Source organism: Sarcophilus harrisii, chromosome 2, assembly GCF_902635505.1.
Source record: "Sarcophilus harrisii chromosome 2, mSarHar1.11, whole genome shotgun sequence".
NCBI lineage: Eukaryota > Metazoa > Chordata > Mammalia > Dasyuromorphia > Dasyuridae > Sarcophilus > Sarcophilus harrisii.
In genome coordinates this window covers 494,520,179-494,543,192 of record NC_045427.1, presented here as the reverse complement: position 1 = coordinate 494,543,192, position 23,014 = coordinate 494,520,179, and the positions used below count along the sequence as shown (strand labels likewise).

At 38.7% G+C, this 23,014-nt stretch overlaps 1 protein-coding gene and 1 long non-coding RNA gene across 4 annotated transcripts; one reads left to right on the top strand and one right to left on the bottom strand.

The window, feature by feature from the left end:
• Positions 1-5,061: 5,061 nt before the first annotated feature.
• Positions 5,062-12,486, bottom strand: NGDN (neuroguidin). 3 transcript variants are annotated; one of them, XM_023499381.2, is made up of 11 exons: positions 11,697-12,224; positions 11,291-11,350; positions 9,827-9,898; positions 8,130-8,267; positions 7,703-7,787; positions 7,561-7,613; positions 7,021-7,144; positions 6,762-6,930; positions 5,875-6,031; positions 5,703-5,760; positions 5,062-5,241 (listed from the first exon to the last, which is right to left on the bottom strand). In XM_023499381.2, the coding sequence occupies exons 1-11, from the start codon at positions 11,736-11,738 to the stop codon at positions 5,222-5,224; spliced, it is 978 nt and encodes a 325-aa protein (XP_023355149.1). In that variant the 5' UTR covers positions 11,739-12,224; the 3' UTR covers positions 5,062-5,221. The 3 variants fall into 3 exon arrangements, with proteins under 3 accessions (XP_023355149.1, XP_003755892.1, XP_031810922.1); XM_003755844.3 differs by lacking the exon at positions 11,697-12,224 and adding an exon at positions 12,385-12,486 and having other exon boundaries at positions 5,079-5,241; XM_031955062.1 differs by lacking the exon at positions 11,697-12,224 and adding an exon at positions 11,523-11,679 and having other exon boundaries at positions 5,079-5,241.
• Positions 12,487-12,798: 312 nt separating this feature from the next.
• LOC111719781 lies at positions 12,799-14,910 on the top strand. Its single transcript, XR_002769763.2, has 2 exons — positions 12,799-13,125; positions 14,799-14,910. It is a non-coding gene; the product is annotated as an uncharacterized LOC111719781 (long non-coding RNA).
• The last annotated feature ends 8,104 nt before the right edge of the window (positions 14,911-23,014 follow it).

Sequence of the window (23,014 nt, the reverse complement as noted above, 5' to 3'; positions counted from 1 at the left end):
CACTAGAATAGGTTATAATATCTGAAGTACTAGGAACAAGATGTGATATCAGAATATAGGGGGGAAAAATTATGAGGCAAGGTGAAACAAGGTAGAAATTTATGGATATGGAGTTGTCATTGAGCAGGGCTTTAGAACAAAAAGGACCTACAGTCAGGAGTCCAATGGAAGCCCAAGGGAAGCACAAATTGAGTAGTGATTTGACAGGATGGAAAGGCAGAAGAGCTCATTGAGTTAAAAGTAAAAGAGGTTAGGAATCAGACTAAGACAGAGGATTAAAGTTCTGGGCTGCAGCCAGAAACCTGCCACAATCAAAATAAGCAGATAAGGTGTCCATGGCGAAAGGTACTACAGCTGCCCCAGCTGGTATTCACCAAGAACTCAAAAGAGTTATGACTAGAGCATCCCCAGAGGAACCATAGATCACATTTCAGAGCACGGCCTTCCTCCTCCCACCCCCCAAATCACTTTTCTATCTCCATTATCCCCCCCCCCCCCACCTCTCATCATAGGCCCATCAGTCTCCTGCCCTACTCTTCAGCTCCTCCATCTTGTTTGTATTCTCCTCTAAACTCCAAGGTTTCTTACTCCTTCACTCCCCTTTGGGCAGGAAATTCATTTGTGAAGGGGGTTGTTAAAATGGGGAGTGGGGAGAAAGGGAGAAGGAAAGAATCTCAATTCTAGAGGAAGAGAGTGAGAGGGAGGTTAAGAAACAAGAACAAGCAAGCTAGCAGGAGCAGGGGGGAGGGGAGGGAGATGGCACTGCGGAAAAAGAGCGCCACAAAATTAATTTGAGGAAGGGAACAGTGAGGGAAACGTTAGTGGAATAACAATCAGGCAATGGAGGGCTGGGGAAAGGGTGGGGAGGAGGGGAGGGTGATATAGGGGGAAAATGGTACTGGGGGATGAGGGAGAGTGGAGTCTAGAGCAACAGCAGCACCATCTAGGGGTGTGGCCAAGGTTCACAGACAGCAACAAAAGAGTCCAGGCAGCCTAGCCTGCAAGCTTAGCCCAGGCATGAGAACCCGGAGTGGGGAGGGAGTGGGGTAGAACTGAGAAGCCAAGGCACCAGTCTTCTAGACCTCCAGGTAACGCCACTCTCAGGCTGCAGAAAATAGATTCTGAATGGGCCTTCCTGGGAAAAGTGGGCTTTGGTAAGGGGGGAGGTGCAGGAGAAATGGCTATTTCCATTCTATCAAAGGGAATAACCATACTGTCCTCAGAATTCACACAGGAGAATAAAGGGATGGAGATTTCCTCCCATCTGAAGAAGTAATCTTGCTGCCTTTATTTTCAAGTGATTTTTTCCCTCCCTACTGAGTGGTAGAACATTACAAAAGCTTCCTGAGCCCTAAGCCCCCCTCACTCATCTGCTTACTCCTAGCATTGCCTCAAAACTCTCAACCATCATTAAAAACCCCAGGGGAGCCACCATGCTCAGAGAAGGAGGGGAGTATACCCAAGCTCTCCCACTCCTCTCCCTTAGTAAGACAGAGCAAAGGTGGGAGGGGGTGAAGAAAAGAAGGTCATGAGAGAGAAAGCAGAAGCCTCACAGGAGGAGAAATGTGATCATTGGTATTTGTTTGTGCTTCTAGGGAGGAAGAATCCGTCACATTTTTAATAATAATAAATACATGAAGACAGATTTGCCAGTGCTGCTCAGGCTCTTTGGGAAGCATGGGGGAGGGGAGCCAATGCAGCTGCAGCACACATCAGCAGCCCCCTCGCAGTTAAGACAGGCACAGGATTGCGGCAGCCCCCAACCTGCTATACTCTGCATCAAAGGAACCCAACCATAGGCTCTGTCTGCATTCAACTCCCTTCCTCCAATCTGCCCTACCCTCTTCTGCTTCCCCCTCCCCCAATCTACTATAGGAACTCTCCAGTTAGCCCTGATTCTAATAGAACTCAATCTATCCTTCTTTACTTCTCAGTGGCCTAAATGTCTACACCATGCTCCTCTGCTCCACTGATGCTTTCTCTACCTAGTGGCCCATACAAGCTGACCCACAGTCAAGTCAATAAGCATTTGTTATGTGCCAGGCACTGTGCTAAGTGCTGGTGATACAAAAAAAGTCTTCCTATATAGAAAGACTGCTATGCAGAATTCAATATATCATCAATTTTCAATTCCACTAAGAGCGATTTTCCTCTTCTCCATTTTGATTTCAATGTGATTTATTCCTCATATCCTAAAATATACAGGTCATGGAGTAGACATACAATAAAATGTATGGGGGGAGAAGAGTGTCAAGGATTCTAGACCAAATGGATACTGCCACCTAATGACCCAAATTCATGCAAGATAGGTCCTTAATATAGTCTTTCCAATTTGATGCTATCATTATTGATAGTTTAAACATGCAAAAGCATAGCTCCAGTGGCTCTCTGAGACCCTCCCTGAACAATGAGATCAAAGAAATACAATAGTAGGCCTGGGCAGAAAGCCAGAGTAATGGTGCCCCCATCCAAGTACAGTGAAAGGAAGAGACTAAATTCAAGTAATACAATTACCCAACTATTTTCAAAATTACTCAACTCCTTCAAGTTAGCATAGTCATCTGAAGCCTTCTCTAATAATATGAACTCTCCATGGTGCTGAATATCTAAACACCCCACACTAACTCCTAAGTCCCACTCACTACATAAAAGGAAAGAGGTTTTTTTTTTTCCCCACTTTAAGAATCCATGAAGATAAGGTGGCCTCTTGAGAAATCTCTTATTTGGAGCTCGAAGCAAAAATCACAAAATTTTAGAGCTAGAAGGGGAATTCAAAATGATCAAACCCAAACCTTTTATCTTACAGATGAGAAAACTGAAACAATGAAGTTAAGTAACCTGGAAAACATTATATATGGCTAGTTAATGGCAAAGCCCAGATGGATTAGAATCAAGGTCTCAGCTCCCATTCCAGTGCTTTTCCATTATATCATAATAAAGGCTAGTTCTGTTCATGGATTCTGACAATCTACTTTCAGTTCCCTTAAACAACAGTCAATGGTCAATGAAAACTGAATCACTTAGGAAATGTTCATCTTGGAGAATCTCACTAAATCTGAATGTCCACAGGGCTGCTAATAAAGATAGGGGATAAAAAAAAAAATACAAAATATTATAACAATAGTTATTAAAGAACCTTGGTATTCCATTTCCTCTATTCTATCTACCAAGTAATCTTTTCTCAGTATTAAAAATATTTTCCCTATCCAAATTTTATGCTTAAAAACCATCCCTGAATACTACCAAACTATGCAGGCCCAGAGAGCCCAAGGAATATATGGAGAAGGAATCACTATATTATAGAACTGAAAGATACATCAGATAAATCTTGATATTGCTGTTATAATTAAATCCTATCTCCTTACAGGCAAGGATGCTAATCAAAAAAGTAAATGAGAGACAAAAGATGCAAACTTATTAGCTTTATAAAAATGTCAAGGAGAAAAAAACATAAGAACACAAATCCTTCTTATCTTGAAAATTTTCTGAACATTAGAACCATAATTACCAACAGAATTAAACTATGAATTTAAAATTGGTTTACTTTTGGTCTCAACCTGTGGTTTGGAGTAATCCATGCTATGAGCCTAGAAGACCAAATCAGGTCCAGTATCTCCTGACTTGTTCAGATATTTCTTTACAGACTTTAGGTAAGATTCAATTCAACATGATCTCCAACTCCACTTCTAGATATGCCATTCCTAAAGCTATAGGGGTAAGAGGGAACCTCCAGGTACAAGCCCCTGTTTCTGACATCTACAAGATCAGGTATGGTACAGGAATAATTTGCCCCTAATCTCACTTTACTCCATCTTTAACCTAGTTTGTATACAATAAGCAAAGGCACCCCAGGCCTATGCTAGCCAGGAAAATCAAGATCCAAATTCAGGTTTCAGTTTTATGGTGAAGAGATGCATGTATCAACTTATACATTTAGATGTGTACCATTGCTTAATACTTCTAGATCCAAAAAAGGAGAAAAGCAAAGGAAAGAACTTAGCTTCTCCTTGATCATAAGATTCAACCAATCTTAGTGCTACAAGCCTTCTACCTTTTTTCCAACCTTACTCATTTGCTTGGGCTCAGATGAATACAATTCCTTTATGCCCCATTCCCAAAAAGAGAAAAGTGATGTGAAAACAAACTGATCAACATCAATGTAGATGTCAGTTTACTAAGGCACAGGTATCCCAGGCCTCAAGAGACACAATTCAAAGACTCATGGCCCAACTAAGAATATTCGTTTCTTGTTCTAAGATACACATAGCCTTCAATCTCATTAGTTGAGTTTGACTGGTCTGGCTGTGGGGATGGATCATTTAGTCTGTTCATAAATTACCAATCTCCTACTAAATCTACCTGTTAATTAGCACTTTCTCTAGTTTTCCACACACACCAAAAAAAAAAAAAAAAAAAATCACTCTTAGTTCGTACAGATTGTGGTCAACTGAGGCTAAGGAATCAAATCATTAATTATAACAGGGGCATAGAGATTTGTAAAGCACAAAACTGCCTCAATTTCCAACACAATACTTGAAAATTAGTCCCCACATTATTATAATAGCAAGAAAATCTTTCCAGCCCCATTTACTGACCATTGAATACAAGCCCACTTTAAACATAGCAAGAAGAAAGAAATGAGACCAGTCTAGAGTGTGAAAAATGGGAAAATTCCCAATTTTAAGGTAGAAAAGTTGATGTCTAGTTTGACATGAGGTAGTTTCACGAGTCTCTGCTGCCACCTGGTGACCTATAGGACACATTACACAAGATTTCCCTAGTTAAACCTCTCAGGAAATTGTGATATTATTGAAAATATATAACAAAATAATAAACTAAAAAACAGAGCTAAAGGAAACTCCTGAAATAATGAATATTCAAGATGATTCAGAAGTACTTTTTCTATTGCTTTCTCATTTATCTAGCAAAAATGAACTATTTTTCTTGAAAATTCTTTCTTCTCCCCTTCTTTCATCATTAAATGCCCAATCTTCTTCTTTCCACCACCCTGATCAAGAGGGGCCCCAATTTCAATCAGACACTCTACCCATACAATTCATATCAAAAAGGGATTTTCATTTTAAAAATTAATTTAATTTTATTAATAAGGATGGTTCTACAAATGTATTTGAAGCAAACAACCGCTGAATATAAACAGCAGAACCCCATGGAGCATAAGAGTCCCAGGGTGATATATGTATACAAAAACATACAGAGAAAATCACCGCCGCCTCCGAAAACCTGAAAGGAAGGGAAACCGAGAGTGAGGCAAAAGATGGAGGGAGGAGGGGTGGGGAACTAAAGAGACAAGAGTAAATAAAGCTTAGATATAGAAGGGGTCAAAATAGAAAAGGACCAGTAGTCAGTGCTGTTTATGTTCTCTCCTAGAACACAAGACTAGGAGAAGGGGACCAAAGTAAAGTGAAATAAAGGCTCCTTTTCCTTTGGGAAGAACTGAAGAGTCCTGCCCAATGAACAGAGAATTGACAGAGGAGCTGTGGGAACCCAGAGACAGTAATCTTTATAAGTGAGAGTAATCATCATCCTGAGAAGCAGGAATGACCTACTCCACCCAAAGGAGATTATTGTCTGGGAAGGGTTAATTCAGAGATCAATGGAAATCAGAATAAATCCACAAAACTCTAGCATTTTTTGCCCACAGTTCCCACCCAGACCTCCCTCAAATATAATTGCATACTGACCTTTTTTCTTCCTACCCTTCTTAGGCACCTTCTTTCGCTTCTTAATGGGATTCTGGTCCTGAAGATAGAAAAGGATCATGAGTTCCTTCAGTTGAGGAATTTTATTCCTACCTTACTGAGTCATGCAACAACTGCAAAGAATATTCCCCATCCATTACTCTCCAATTCTCACCTCATCAAGATGGGGGGTTCCCCCTGTTAAGGCACTGATATCACTGAAGTGTGTGAGAGAATGAAGTTGGGAACTCATAGCATGTGCTCGTTTCCGCCGTCCTTTCTCTCTCTTGCTGACACTCAAACGCACCATCATGCTCTCCTCATAGTTGATCCTGCAGAGAGACATAACATTCAACAGGCTCCATAGTGTCCCCCAATTACAAAAATCAAAAACCAAACTTTTTCTCAGAATTGTCATTGTATTCAAGCCAACAAACACCTAGTTAAGTAGCAAGTCTTTGAATCTCCCTAGAGATAAACCCATTGCCTATTAGAATGGGAGTTAGGAGATCTTCCTGAGCACTTTCCTTTTCTATTTTCATCATCACAGAAATTTACTATGCCCTCATTGTATTTATCCTTATTGAGAACCAAAGCTTACCCCTCAAAGGGTCTAAGTTGCCACCTAAGCAACCAATTAATCTAGTAGCATTTATCACACACTTTAAATGTGCCAGGTCATGAGGCAGATGAGTCTATCTGTATCCAAGACTCATTTAATTAGATCTATTTCTATTCCCTAAATTTATAAGCATTCTCTAAACAACCACGAGGAACTGCTTCTGCTCTTGCCATTAATACAAAAAGCTCTGGTGGTGAGTAAATCAGAGACCAACATAAAGAGATTCTCCCTTCCCCTCCCAAGGCTTACAATTACTCCATGTGTAGCTTTTAAATCCCCACAAGTTCTCTCACTATTGTGCTAAGCTTTCGTATCCCTCACTCTATGAAGCTGCCGTTTCAGGTTTTCTTTGGCTCTCTGTAGCAGATGTTACCTTTTTTCTAGCCATACTAATTCATCCCATACCCTGATGTAAGCCTGTACAATGACATGACGCAGACCTGTGTTGATCCTCCTGGCTCTGGCGAGTGGCATGGGGATGCCGGGAATCACGGATCTCTTCAGGGGCATCAGAGTACTGCTCCTTGAGTTCCCGGATGACAGAGCTGCTCAAAGCCCTCTTCCTGGCTCGTTCCAGAAGTTTCTTTTCACGCTCAGCTTCAGTTTCATCTGTAGAGCAAAACATGAAGCATTATCAAAGAACAGAGAAGGGAAGATAAAAACCACAGGTCAAACAGAAAAGGCAATAGTAAAGTATACCATAATGCACCGGAACCAAACGAGGTGGAATATATTTCTTGGGTGCTCCTTTTGTGGCTTTCTTTAATGAAACCCCACTTCGTCCCTCCTCAGTTTCTTCATCATCTTCATCCTCAGAACTCAACTACAAAAGGAATAAACATTTGTTCTAAACTAGAGATATCAAACACAGGCCCTGGGCTGACTTCCAATACTCCCCAGGGTAGCCTGAACAGAATAAAATACAATTAGATAATATTTAACAAAGTAAATGAAAACAAAATAAAACAGATAATATGTAGATTATATGGATAAATATATACTGCAGGGATCCACATGTGTTTTTAGTTTAGTTTTAAACCATTGTTCTAAACCAATTTAGGAAAAAAAAAATTGAGAAAATAGATTAAAAAGGATACCCCAAAATAGCTATGAATAAAAGCAGATAAAAACAGTAAATGAAGCCTGAGAATTTTATAATCTTAAATCACACATTGGAGGAAAAATAATAAGAGGCTTCTAAAAAAATTTCCTAGGGATGGGAATTTATAATCCCTTTACCTTGCTTATCATATTGCTGGGACGAGGTTTAAATCGAAGTGGGTCATTTTCACCTGAAATGAGAAACCCCAACAAGGAAATATTAGTTACCAGATAAATTTCTTGTTAAGGGATAATAAGCCTCACCTTGTCCCTCACTTACTGAGGCTGCCTGTCACTGCAGTTTTCACCAATTTGTCTATTTGATACTTAAGTTTTTGATCCAAAGGACGAAGCTTTTCCAAAACCTACAAAAGATCATAGGATTACAAATTTGAAGCTGGAAAGACCTCAGAGATAGTTTAGTCCAAACCCTTCATTTACAGATAAGGAAACTGAGGCTGAAAAATGACATGCCTGAGGTCAAACAGGCAATGACAGAGGAAAAATTTACACTCAGTTCTTGGGATTAGAGTTCCAATGTTCTTTTTACCACATTTTGGCCAGATTAAGCATTCAAAAAGGAAGTGGAACAAATGAACAGAATTATGCTTTTCTTTCTTTAGCTCCTTTTCCTGGCCATTGTTATCAGGCAGGGTATGGCTGGATGGCAGGGTCCTGCTGCCACACACCATCTTGGGGTCTTATACCGTTCGAATCTCCACCAGTCTCAGGATTGCAGGATGTTCCTGAAGTGAACTTCCAGAAGCTTTGTCCAGGATCAGGTAGCTAAGGTCCATGAGGTACATGAGTAACAACTGGTCTTTTACCTCCAGGAAGCTGAGGCCCTGAAGTGGGAAGAATTAGTAAGAGAAACATATCTAGCTGTAGCTTCTGAAGAAGCAAAGGACATAAAGGGGAAAAGAGAATAATAGGCTTGTTCCAAATTAAGTTCTCCTCCAATCATCCAACTGTGACACACAAAAGATATCTGTCAGTCCTATGATAAATAAATGACTGAAGATATATTGAGAAAATCTATTGCGAGGAGCTAGGATAGTATAAGAGAAGCAAAGTAAAGGGGTAAATAAATGAAATTTCAAAAATGTGGTAGAGAACAGAGGGAGAAAAAAATAAGACTGGATTAAGGTAAGGTGAAATAGAAAGCATCAATAATAAAAGGAATAAGGTAAGGAAAGGTACTAACTTGTTCTGGGCCAGAATTGAAACAAGGTGCTAAGTCACTAGAATTGATAGGGACAATGCTTATGTACTTGCTTTGCACCTTGAGAGTTCACACATTAGAGTTACACCTTTCACACCTTTAGAGATCACACCTTTAAGAGAGCATATATAAGGAGGAGCCCACTAAAGGACAAGCCCACTAGAGACTTCGGAAGATTCACAAGTCAGAAGCCCACAATCCCACTCTCGAAGAAGGAGTCAGATTCATTCCATTTTCCATCTTTGTGCTGGCTGGAGGATTTGGATTCAGAGCGAGCTAGAGGCTGAAATTGGGAGAAACAAAGGACTAGCAGACCTCTCAGAACCAAGGAGAGAGATAGGCCTCTATTAAAGCTAACCAGATCCAAGGAAGGAGATAAGACTTGGAAAGAGAAAATAAAGGATCTAGACTTTAACAGCTGGCTGCATTTGAGGTGATTACTTACTCTAAAATGAAACTAAGGCTACTTCCAGAAGCCCTCGAAGAAAACCTGCTTCCAGAGAACATTATAATTTAGAGAAGAACACTACACTAACTGGAGTCAGTCATCAACTAAAAAGACAAATGGGGGAGGGAGGGAGGGAGAACTCCCAAACACCAGGTGACTCCCATAACTCACTAAGATTATAATCTATTGATCTGAACAAGTCCTATTGCAGTCCAAAGTGATCTCACTCTCTGTAATTCTTGAATTACTGTCCATTGTATTAATGCAGTATTTTTCATATGTTGCCCTGTATTGTAGCCATTTATGTATGTTCTAGGTTGACAACTAAATGTGAACACTAGAAGCATGGGCCAATGGTTTATACTGTCCCAATATATCAAGCATACATTAAATATTTGCTGAATTCTATAGATAGCTAAGATCAACACCAATAACTCAGTTTAAGAAATATGAAGAAACAAACTAAGTTAAGATAACATGGTCTTAAGGGTACCATAAGTAAAAACTCAACAAACAAAATGGTCAGGAATTTGAGCAATACCATGTTCAAATGAGATTTCAAGCAGAAAAGATGACAAGGCAAAACCAAAAAAACAAACAAAAAACACCAGCTCAAAAAAATATGAGAAAAACAGGAAATGAAAAGAGAAAAGCACATGAAAAAAAAGTCAGATCACCATTAAAAAACATAGCAAGCAGGTTGGGGGTTCCTGTTCCCTAGCAGTTACTCTTACTTTGTCTGTAGGGTAGGCTCCAGCCCGAACTTTCTTTGTCAGAGCTTGAATTTGTGAAGTTACAGCCACCACCTGTAAATAAAAAAAATAATAATAGTAAGGAAAAATTCCAAGTAGCAGCTTCAGGGCTGACTAAAAAGGTTAAAAAGTACTTTTTGAAGCTTCTTGGACTCCCAACATCCCAGAGGGGAAAGAATCTCAGAGAGGTGTAGTGGGTAGAAAAATTTTTATTTTTGTAAAAATCTTACCCTTAAAAAAGGACAGAAATTTTCCAAAGGCTTATTCCCCCCCCAAAAAAATTGTGACAAAAATTAGACTACAGATGCCATAGTTCACATGTACAGATTACTCTGCAGTCCACAAGGTACTATTAGACACTTAGCACAATGCCTAGAAAAGGAAGGCATAGCCTAATAATTTGCATTTCTCACAGCTCACTCATGAGGTAGATAGTCAAAGAATTTTAATTTCTATCTCACAAATGAGGAAACAGACTCTTCTTTGGAATCTAAATTAAGTGCTACCATTATGGAAAAGAACATTGGAATGTTCAGCTTAACAAATACAATAAAAAATACTGGCTTTGGTTTGGGGAAAAAAAGTTATAATATGGTTCCACCACTAACTTGACTAAGTGATTAGATGTAAGTTTCAGTTCTTTCTATATAAAGTGAAGGAACTGGACATCCCTACTATGATTCTTTTCAGCTCTAAAATGCAGTTTCCATGGGCACAAAAGTCAAACCTAAAGTAGCAGTGTAATTACCATGTTACCCAGTTTCTTAAGTGCATATCTAACCAAGTGACACCCTATTCAGCCAGCTCCAAGGGCTTCTTATTGGCTATAAGATAAAAAACAAACTCCATTATATATAACTATATATATATCTCTCCATTATAGCTTTTAAAGATCTATAAAACTTGGCCTCAATTTCTCTTTCCAAATTCACTAGTTATTTTCCCTCCCACACTCTGCAATCCAGTTTTCCCTCTGTTCTTCAGACACTTTGTTTCCCATCACTATGAACTCCTTTCTTAGTTCTTACTCATTCTTCTCTTGCTTTAAAATGCAGCTTCAAGACCTTCTGCATCAGCTTTTCCCTGATCCTATCAACTATTAGTGTCCTCCTGCCAACTATGTTATATTTAATTATTTTGTATATATTCACTTCTATTAACATTGTTGTGTTTATGTTGCATATATTTTCATGTATACTTGTGGTTTCACCCCAATTAAATTGTAAGCTCATAACAAACACGAAAGCTCATATGTGCTATAATAGATTGCTCCTCAGATACTTAATAAACACTTGGTTGTCCTTTCACTTGGCTTTTAGGCAGAAAAGGAAGACAGCCATTCATTAAGACCACACCAAACAAACAGGGGAACAGGGAACAAGGCTATACATTGAAGGTAGAGACGATTCTTGAATAGATTTGCTACATAGTTGTCATATTGCTCACCTGCTCCTGGAGGTTGTTTAAAAGAGAGAGAGCAAGTGGCAGGTCTGACTCTAGCGTCTCCTGTAAGGGGAGAATCGAAAAGAAAAAATATGTATATCAAACTACCTCTTACCACAAATAAATACAAACGATTCCATAAATTTCACTTGTGAGCTGCGCCTGCATAGGTTTGGTCTTTAAAATAGCTGGAGAAACATTGTGCTTTATTCCTAAATTATGACTCCCTGGTGACCTGAATAGTATGGGGCTGCGAGTGTCACCAAAACCGGGAAGACCGCTCGCTCCTTTCTTCTGACCAGGACGTGCTCCAAAGCGAGGGAACTTTGCCTCGCAAGATGGCTAAGAGCACCAAGTTTTAAAGAGGCTATCTTCTTTCATATCCTTCCCCTCTCGTTCATCCCCTTACCAAGTGACTATGGCTATTTGTACACAGGTGGCTCCACTTCATCCCGACAATCAAAAAACTTTGCCCAAAAAGCCTCTACTGCAGGCTAGACACGTAGAACCCCGGATCAGGCTGGGGGGAGGGGAGTGGGGGGAGGGGAGGGGGGGGCCGGAAAGAGTCCCTGGGTACAGATCGCCGCAGAGGTCCAGGATGGCACCCTGGAAAGGGGGGAGTCGATGGAAGAGGCAGAATAGCACTCGGATCAGAAGCAGGGGAGGGAAGAACGCTTGAAAGGTGCTTCCATCTCCTCCTCGCCCCTCAGCCTCAGGCCCTTTCCAAGCCGAATTCGGGGTTCGATAGTAAAGGACCCCCCTCAGATTTCCGGGGTATCATCGCTTCAAGACCACCGCTCCCAATCCTTCCTTCTGCACAAAGCCTCACTCCGCGGCGCTCTCCCGTTAACCAAAGCCCGCACTCCTTGAAGGAGGAACCGGAATCCCTAGCAAGCAAGCGCCCCTTCCCCGAGGTCCTCCCCATCTCAGAGACTCGGCTGGGACAGGCCGCGACGGCTTCCTGTGGTTGCAGAGCGCCCACTTCCGCCGCAAGGGGCCGCTCCTCATGGATGTCATCCCGGCCCATCGTCCCGTGTTAGAAAAAAGGCTCGCGCCCCTGCAGCTGAAAAAGATAGAAAAACCCACGCGACACTCACCGACGCCGCCATCTTAAAAGCGTCGCTTACCAACCGCACGCCCAATTTGACACATGCTTCCGCAAGCTAATTTCCGCCCAGAGTAGATGGAGAGACATCAGAACCAATCCACAGCGGTCCTCGCTAAACGTCAACCAATAAGAATACGAAGCGGTGTGACGTCCCAAAGTAGTGGGATAGAGCCGACCAATGGAATGAAGAAATGGGTGACGCACGCAGAGAGTCAGGAGGCGGAGATATGATAGTGAGAAGGCGTGCTGAAGAAAAGAGACACTGCAATTGATAGGTCAGAAACAACCAATACTTACCAAAGAGAATGGGGCATATAATCCAGAACAACCAATGAAAATCGTAGAAACAAATGATTGATAGGCTGGCGAATTGTCTGTGAAATGAGATGCCCAAAGAGAAAGGAAGAGCGCTGAGCAGCGGAACCCAGAATCCTTTTCTCTAATGTCCACTTTGAATCTTGCGCCATTGAGTGTCGCTGTTGTGTCCTAAGCGGTGCGCCCGTATTCGGTTTCTCGGCCTCTTCGGCTCAGGCTTCGCAGCTGAAGGCCAGACTATTGTAGGGCTTTGTTTCTCGGGTATTCTGCCCTAGCGAGGGACAACCCAAGGACAGCGCGTGTGCCCAGAACCTCGCGGTGTCGGGGAAAGCTCGCTGCACGTTGGGGTGGTCCTCCCGAGGCGAGTCTCGCGAAGGGCACTGTCCTGATAGAGACAGAGGATGCAGAGGTGCAAGTATGGTTCCGCCCAACCACTGGCTCACTAGGGGGTGCATTTAGGGTTAGAATTAGGGAGGAGTCGGGAAATCCCAAATTCAGATTGATCAGCCTCAGAGAATAAGTTATCCTAGGCGAGTCACTTTCCTTCCTCTGCAAAAGTAATAGCACCTTCCCCCACCCACAGGCTGTAATCAAGGTTAAAAGAGATCATTTTTCTGACGCACTTTAGTACCTGCCACGGTTTGTTTCCTTACTTCAGTAAAGTAGGAGGAAATCCAAGATTCCTCATCAAAAGGGAAAGAAAGTTGGAATGCTGAGAGAGCAGTGATTTGGAGGGATCGACAGAAATGCGGGGGAAAGATTAGCCACTACCACCGGTCCCACCCCCATCCTCCTGTATTGTTATATCATCCCCAGAACTGTCCCCACGGCTTTGGTGCGCGCTGCCAGGGGCTGGGTAGGAACGGAATTCGTGCCTACCCAATATAACATACGTATCCAACCCATATATGAGATGGCTTGGACGAATTGATGATGAGAGGGAAGAAGAGTAAGCAAAAGATAAGTCTGAGTTGAGAGCATCTTGGTGTGATGTTTTCTCAGATGCCCTGCCTTCAGCTATTTCTCAAGAACAATTCATTTTAACAAGTACTCTTGAAGTATGGGACTCACTCTGAGCTAAGCATTGGTAGTTACTGCCATCTGCTGTTTCTCTGCTGACTTGCAGCTCTTGCATAGCCACTTCCCCTAGAGGGAATGGGTCATGGGAAAGGAGAACATTTTAATGGCTGTGAATAAGTTCACTTTTCCTGACAATACGCTCTTTAGTGTTGCCCACATAGATAGCAAGATTGATGCACTCATTGAGAGAGCTCTGAAAGAAAGTGTGGAAGAGAAGAGGAATAATGCTTATCAAACTGAAAGTCTAGTAGTTCAAACTAGATGCCTATGAAATCTGGACAGTTTATCAAAACTGAACCGCTCCCACTTGAATTCTCTCAGGAAGATCCTGAACACTACTTAGCAAGATAAAGTATCAGATACTAAGGTCCTCTTTAGAGCTTAACTGCCAAGCATTCAACTTCTATGGCAAACAGACCAAGGCCAATGGGCTGGTCATATAGTTTGTTTGTTTGTTTGTTTTTTTACATTTATGTATTTATGTATTTATTTATTTTTTATTTATTTATTTAATAGCCTTTTATTTACAGGTTATATGCATGGGTAACTTTACAGCATTAACAATTGCCAAACCTCTTGTTCCAATTTTTCACCTCTTACCCCCCCCCACCCTTCCCCTAGATGGCAGGATGACCAGTAGATGTTAAATATATTAAAATATAACTTAGATACACAATAAGTATACAGGTCATATAGTTTGAATGTCAAACACATCCTTACCAAAAAGACTATTTTGGGAAGAACTCCTACATAGTAAGAGGTTACAAGGAGTCAGAAGAAGTGGCATTAAGATACTCAAGGTATCTTTGAGAAGAATTTTCTCACATAGACTGTGAGACATGGGAAATATCTTAGTATTGTTCAACATGTCATGCCCACATCAAAGAATGCTTTGTAGTCCACAAGCAACATAAAATCATGGAAGCACAAAGGAAATGTGAGCTTGCAAATCTAGAAGCACCTCTGCTCTAAATGTTCTAATGGATCATTTGTGCCCATCTGTGGTAGTGACTTTCAGACTTGTATTGATGAGATCAGCCTCAGCCAAATACAGAGTATCCTGATTCCAACATCGTGATGTCATTGGTCTTCAGAAAACAAGGAGGAACAATAGCCTAAGGTAATTAAGACTCTCCTGTGACTTATTCACAGCCACTGTTCCCATGTACAGTAGACATTTCTCATTTCACATCTGTTTTTGATCTCTTTGATTCCCTTTTGATAGCATCTGCTCTAAGACCATTTGATATTTGAGATGATGATGAGAAAATTCATTTCACCTTCCTTCATGGATTGACCCCTTAAGTTTCACTTATCAAGACTGGAGGGATAAAATATGTCTGGCAACCTTTGACTTGCATGCTTGTATCTTCACAGAAATTGGTGCTTTCCCTGCATAAATATTATATTATTCCACCCAAAATATTGAGTTACATTACTCAAAAACTTTGCTATTACCCAAAGGAAGGAAGCAGAACTGAGAAGTTCTGAGAAGTTGGCCAGTGCTTCTGGCCAAAATAGCAACAATTGCTACTTACTTTTACTTGAGGCAATTAGGGCCAAAACAAAGACCAAGTAGGCTTGGGTTGGCAACTTTTGTTGATCAATCAATGAGAGTCAAAGTGATTTGGGTTTAAGGTACAATCCTTAAGAAAGAATTATAGCCTTGTGAATTAGATATAGCATGGGTGGTTGCCACAGTCTAAGACCTTTTAAAGACCTTAGCTTTAAAAAGGCCAGGGGCTCCCACTGCATCAGGGCCCTCCACAGTCATCCTGATCTTTATCTGGCCACTGGTCCCAGATGGCTCTGGAGGAAAAAATGAGGCAGGTGTCCCTGCACAGCCTCCCTCACTTCAATCCAATTCACTTGTATATATCCATATTTCTGCTCTCCTTTGCCTTTAACTATCCTTAATTACAATTCACACCATTAATTTAGGATACATAATTTGTTTCTGTAAAGTCACAGAGTCAGAATCCCAAACCAGCACAGTCTAGGGTTAGGGGAAGTAAATGGCATTAAATGGAATTTAAAGATTAGGATGAAAGAGGAAGCAGATTAGGAGAACTGAAATGCAGAGAAAAGCTTTGCCTTAGCTTAGTGGAGTCAAACCCAAATAGAAATGCCTATAGATCACCGATTCGCTTAGGAAACCCTACATTAATATCATCTTTGTTGTATGGCATTTGTATTTATTTTGTCAAACTTCTCTCAATTACATTTTAATCTAGTTCTGTTATACTTGGAGGTTTTACTTACTTCCCCACTCCCCCACCCCCAGCCCCAGCCCTCTCCAGCATAAACAGCCCGAGTTTGACACCTCAGCTCTAGGCCACTGAATTTATAAGGCACTGACAGTACTTAAAAGACATGATAGAAATCACTGCGTTTAGCACCTTATTATCAAGAGTAATTAATTAAATAGAAATTTGCCAAATGGCTTGCTCCCTCTCCGCCCCTCCCTGATTCCACCCACCCTGATCTTCTTACTTCTAGTGTAGCCTCCTTAGCTGTGAGCTGAGGTGTTATTCCTTCCCTTACAAAAGAAGCACACTTTTCTGGGGAAGAGAAAGCACATAAAATAAAAAGGAGTTAAAATTGTAAGGTAATGCTGGTTCTCATTCTCGTTGTTAAACTTTCCCTGTTCCCATTTCTGACTTCTAAGCATTATGTATTCATTGTCTTGGAAATCAAAGTATTATCTGAACAGGGTTTCCCAAAGAAGTAAGCTGAGGTCCATCTTGGTTTATTTAAAAATTCTCCAAAATTCTGCCAGAACATAGTCTTCAGTAAATAATGTACAGAGTACGCACATGCATGTGTGTGTGTGTATATATCTGAAAATGAGAAGGCACATGATACAGCGATCTAAAACTTTGTGGAATCTAAACTCAGTCAGGAGCAAGCTTTCTGAATGTTGGTTGCCATATCTTTAAAATGGTGATTCAAAATATCACCACAATCACAAAATGGTTTTGCGACAGAAAAAAATAAAATAGTGGATATAAAGATGTACACACACACACACACACACACACTCGATATCATTAATTGATTTTATTTCTTCTATTATAGAAAACTGACAGCAACAGTTCCCCTTCTTCTGTGCATTATCTGATACTGATTTATTTATTGGACTTGTCATTATTAAGAGATTAACATTCTATATATTGGGCTTTAAAACTGCAGGGTTAATGTTTAGTGAGTCAATCAATAAGCATTTATTAAGCACCTGATATTTGTCAGGCATTGTTTTAAATGATGAGGGTACAAAGAAAGGTCAAAAAAACAAAACAAAACAAAACAAAAACTGAGCTTGCTCTCAAGGATCTCACAAACTATTGAGGAAGTCAGGAAATGAAGTGTCTTATTAAAGAAACCCCAGGATGCCTGAGTCACTGGATCACAGTGTGGGGGTAAACAAGGTATAAAAAGACTGGAAAGGGAGAAGAGAGCCAAGTTGTAAAGGGTTTTGAATGCCAAATAAAGGGTCTTATATTTGATCTTGAAAATGATAAGAAACCACTGGAGTTTACTGAATGAGAGAGAGGGAGGCAAGGTCAGAACTGCATTTTAGGAAGATTAATTTCACAGATAAGTGGAAGATGGACTGCAGTGGGGAGAACCAGGAAGTCCAACCAACAGGCTATTTCAATAGTCTAGGCCTGAGATGAAGAGGGCCTACACCAGGATAGAAGTAGTATCAGAGGAGAGGAGAGAGCATATATAAGAGATATTACAAAGGCAAAAATCACCATAATTTGGCAACTGATTGGCTATAGAAGATGTGACAGAGTGAGGAGTCAAGGATGACACCTAGTTTGTGAGCCTGGGTGACGGAATAGTGGTTGTGTCCTCAGCAGTAAAAACTGTATACCTTAAAACCATTCAATATTGGTGAAAAAAACAGAAAAGAACAGACTAGATAAACAAGGCCCAGAATCAATCAAACATGATAGCATAGTGTTTGATGTACCCCAGGACACCAACTATTGGGGTAAGGATTCTATGACAGAAAAGGAAAAAAACATCTGGGAAAACTGAAAAGCAGTCTGGCAGAAATTAGATCTTTATTAACATCTTATATCATATGTTACAATATATTCCAAATATATTCAGGGTCCAGATATTTTAAAAATCACAGTATTTTAAAAATTAGAAGACGAAAAAGAAGTACCTTATTCAATTATAGCTAGGGGAAGAAAGCTTACAGGTGATTTTAGAAGACAAAATATGCCATTTTCATTATATAAAATTTAAAAGCTTTTGCATGAATGATATCAGTGCAGCAAAAATTAGAAGAGAGGGGGTTAGATCACATTTTTGTTACAAATATCTAATATATATCCAATATCTAAGATATATGCTGCTATTCAATCATTTTTCACTAGTATCCAACTCTTAATGACTCCATTTGAGGTTTTCTTGACAAAGATACTACAGTAATTTGCATTTCCTTTTCCAGCTCATTTTACAAATGAGGAAACTGTGGCAAGCAAGGTTAAATGGCTTGCTCAGGGTCACACAGCTAATAAGAGACTGAGGCCCTATTTGAACTCAGGAAGAGGAGTCTTCCTGACTTCATCTCTATCCACTACACCCCTGACAATTGTTATGAGTCATTCCCTAATAGATAAAGGAATTGAACAAATAATAAGGAATTACTATTAGTCATATGAAAGAATACACTCAAACAATTTTCAAATTGACCAAGGAAGGAAATAGCTAATGTTTGGAGAGCCTGCAGGAAGATAGAAATTCTAATATACTGTTAGTGGGTGCTTTGAATTGGTCCAACAATTCTTGAAAGTAATTTGGAACTAAGGATGTCACTTCTAAGCACATACCTCATCAAATGACAAATGGCTAAACAAATTTTGGTCCATGGATACAATGGAATATTACAATTCATATTCATATTCATAACAATGAATGTGAAGAATTCAGAGGAGTATGATGGGAAGACTTGTTTGTAAGAACCCGGGAAACAATATAAACAATGACTGAAAGAAGACAAATAGACTAATCAACAATGAAAAAAATCTTGAAATTTAATATTTTGTAATTATAATGACTAAGTTTGTTTCCAAAGAAGAAATGAGAATAGTCAGTTTTTAAAAGAAGAAAGTTAAGCTATCTACAACAATATGAAATAAATAAATAATAATAAAATAGTTGTAAATTTGAACAGCTCTGAGGTTTTATTACATACTTATTCGATTGGCAAAAATAATTAAAAAAAAATAACAGCAAGTATTGGAAGAGATGTATGAAGACATATATACAGACATATATCCTATTACACTGTTGGTGGAGTTAGAGATTGGTCTAACCAGTCGAGAAAATAATTTGGAATTATATTCCAAAAGTCATTAAATTGTATGTACCCTTTGATATGGTCATACTATTATAAAGAACATACCTCCAAGAGATAAAAAACCAAAGGAAAGAAATACATACACAAAAGTTTTTTACACTTTTTGTGTTAAAAAACCACACTAAACAAAGTGATGACTATCTGTTCATCAACTGGAATCATTAAATAAGGTAGAATTTATGAATGTAATGTAAAATTATTATGACTTAAGAATTCAGAGAAATTTGGAAGAGTTATATGAACAGATACAGGAAAAGATAAACAAAACCAGAACAGATTACATGATAACCACATTGATAGCAACAGTGAGGTGACACAGTGTGGACAGAGCACTCAATCTGGAATCAAGAATACCTGAGTTCAAATCTGGCCTAAGAAACTTACTAGCTGTGGCTCTCTTCAACAATGAGATGATTCAGATCAGTTCCAATGACTTTGTGATGAAGCGAGCCATCTACACCCAGAGAGAGAACGCTGGGAACTAAGTGTGGTTCACAACATAGCATTTTCACTCTTTTTGTTGTTGTTTGTTTGCATTTTATTTCCTTTCTCCTTTTTTTTTCTGGTTTGATTTGATTTTTCTTATGCAGCAAGATAATTGTATAAATATGTATGCATATATTGAATTTAACATATTTCTATTATGTTTAATATATATTGGACTACTTGCCATCTAGGAGAGGGGCTGGAGGAAAGGGAGGAAAATTGGAACACAAGGTTTTGCAAGGGTTAATGTTGAAGAATTATCCATGCATATATTTTGAAAAATAAAAAGCTTTAATAAAGAAACCTAACTAGCTGTGATTTGGGCAAGTCACCCTCTCTTTGACTCAGTTTCCTCTTCTGTAAAACAGGATTAATAACACTTTCTACTTCTCAGGGTTGATATGAAGATCAGATGAAATATTTATTCAGCAAATATTTGATCTTCATAGCAACCTTAAGAAGTAGAAAGTATTATTATTATTAAAGAAAAACAACTTTCAAAGACTTCAGATCTCTTATTGCATATCCCTCAGAGGACTAATGATGAAATTTACCTCCCACCTTTTTGCAAAGAGGTGAGGCAAAAGAAATTTGGCATTAGACTTATGCTTTTAGAGATGGTATTTTATTCCCCCCCCCCCCCCGAGGCAATTGAGGTTAAGTGACTTGCCCAGGATCACACAGCCAGGAAGTATTAAATGTCTGAGGTCATATTTGAACTCAGATCCTCCTGATTTCAGTGCTGATGTTCTATCCATTACATGAAAATAGCTGCCCCTATTTTAATTTGTTTTGCTTGACTATATTTATTACAAGAGACAAATCTATCAAGGGTAGAGAATAATTGGTGGGAAGTGAAAGATGCCAAAAAAGACAAGAACATCAATAACATTAAATTACATAAGAAAAAAAATAAGTTCAGGAGAGAAACAAATTAATTAGACAATTTTGTTACTTAGCTGATTAAATTTAATATACCCTTTTTAAAGCAAACAATTTCACACTTATATATGATCTTTCTTATCCTTCTTTGTGTGTTTGAATATTACTCATTTCTTATGATTATTAAGTTTAGAATAATTAAAGTTTTCACATAACAGCAACTCAAATAAAAATACATCTAGAAGCAATGATGAAAAAAAGTTGTTTTAAATATATATCAAGGAGGAGAAATCTTAGTTTGATTGGACTTTCCAAAAACTTTGACAAGAAAAGAACTTGTCCACTGTAGTTGAGGAAAAGTGCAAAAAAAAAAAAAAAATTCCAGATATATTTTAAAAAGGGGGGCAGGGACAGTATGCAAATAGATTTCATTCACAGGAAGTCAACCATGAAAATCTCCAAAATCAACTCACCACGTATATTATCATTAAGCTGCAAGACTATAGTGACAAGGTGATACGTTCAACACAAATTCAATCAAAAAGTATATATAAAAAATCAATTTGGATTTCACAAAATGTGAAATGACAAACAAGGCTAGAACATGACTCATAGAAAGCTAAGAAATATTGTGTTTCATCCCCAAATCAGTTTCTTACAAAAACCAAACATTCTTTTTAAAAAAACAAAAAGTAATATAAAAAAAATCAAGATGACTGAAAACTTCATATAGCTAAGACTCAATCCCAGAAGAGGTTTTGATTAGGAAAATTATCAGTAATAAAAATATTTAAGTGATTTATAGATTGGAAAGATTAAAACAAAGATCCTCTGGAATAGTACTGGGTCACTAGGCTGAGATTAGGATTGTAATCTCTATTTGTAAAGGTAAAGATAGAGAGAGTAATTAGAAAGTATACCCTAACTTTCAAGATAGATATCCTCCATAGATAAAGTACTGATATTAAAGCTGAAGCAAGGTCAGGAACTTGTCCCAAGTTCTATAAGTACCTACCCTTCTACCTTGGAAGTTTTCTTTAAGCTTAATTTGGTGTTTTAAATTTAAAAGAATCTCATGCATATGATATTTCATAAATTCATTACATTTGGCCCCATAATTTTGTTTTCATCTGGAATTTACTCCAGAAAAGTTAAAAAAAAAAACCCTTATAATTAGCACCTCATTTCCTGTTATGATTCTTGGCTCAATAATTGAGTATCTGAAATGAAGAAGAGAGAAAGAAACTGAATAGCAAAGTAAATCATTAAAAGGGGTATTTAAAATATAGAATAAGAGAAAAAAGGGCAGGAAAATAAGAAAGAGAATTAGGAGGGAGGGTGAAATCCCAGGTCAAAATTGTTATCTTAAATGAATGGGAGATATATGTTCAATTTTCAAAAACTTTAAAAATTAACAGTATAAACTGTAGAAACTTTGTTGGTGGATTTGGGGAAAGATATGTACTGGTGAAGTAAGGAAAATTGCATTTGCTTTTGACAAAGCAAGTAATTTTTAAAAAGAATGGTAGAGATTAAGTCAAATGTAATAATTGTAACTTCAAGAGTAAATGGATTTCTTTCCCTACAAAAAAAGAGATTAAAGGATCCTGTATTTTTTTCTCTTCTTGAGCTCCTTATTTCCTCTTGAAAGTCTAGAGCATATTGAGAGTAATTATGTACAGTATACAAAAAGTCAGCTTTTTAAAGCCTAGCTAAAAAATTCTACTCCTATACAAAGCAATCCTGCATTAACACTATTCCTTCCTCAATAAACTGGGAAAACATTTTTACAGTCAAAGGTTCTGATAAAGGCCTCATTTCCAAATTATATAGAGAATTAACTCTAATTTATAAAAAATCAAGCCATTCTCCAGTTTGAAAAATGGTCAAAGGATATGAACAGACAATTCTCAGATGAAGAAATTGAAACTATATGCTCCAAGTCATTTATATTAATCAGAGAAATGCAAATTAAGACAACTCTAAGATACCACTACACACCTGTCAGATTGGCTAAGATGACAGGAAAAAATAATGATGATTGTTGGAGGGGATGTGGGAAAACTGGGACATTGATGCATTGTTGGTGGAGTTGGGAATGGATTTTTAATAGAACTGAAGTCTTCCAAGCATTTATGTTAGGGAGAAAAAGTTTAACTGGTGGAATCTTTGTCATGAAAACATAACAGATAAAAGAAACTTAAATTTGAACAGTTTGAAAAGGCTGTGATGATACAATATGAAGATTCTGAAAAGAGGAGAAAAGATTCTTATCATTTCAGAGTCCTCTATAGTTAATGAGGGAACATTGAAAGGGAGAAAAACTTGTAAGTGGGATGGCATAAGTGAGTAAGCATCACATATCTCTGACTTGAGCAAGAAATTTTTTTTTAATAATTATAACTTTTTATTGACAGAGCCCATGCCTAGGTAAATTTTTACAACATTATCCCTTGCACTCACTTCTGTTCCGACT

Coding starts and splice junctions, on each gene's coding strand:
- NGDN (XM_023499381.2), bottom strand. CDS start 11,738: ATGAAGTGGAGCCACCTGTGTACAAATAGCCATAGTCACTTG. Junction 8,268..9,826: donor GAGCCTACCCTACAGACAAA/GTAAGAGTAACT, acceptor TTCCCACTTCAG/GGCCTCAGCTTCCTGGAGGT. Junction 5,242..5,702: donor GAAGGGTAGGAAGAAAAAAG/GTCAGTATGCAA, acceptor CCTTCCTTTCAG/GTTTTCGGAGGCGGCGGTGA.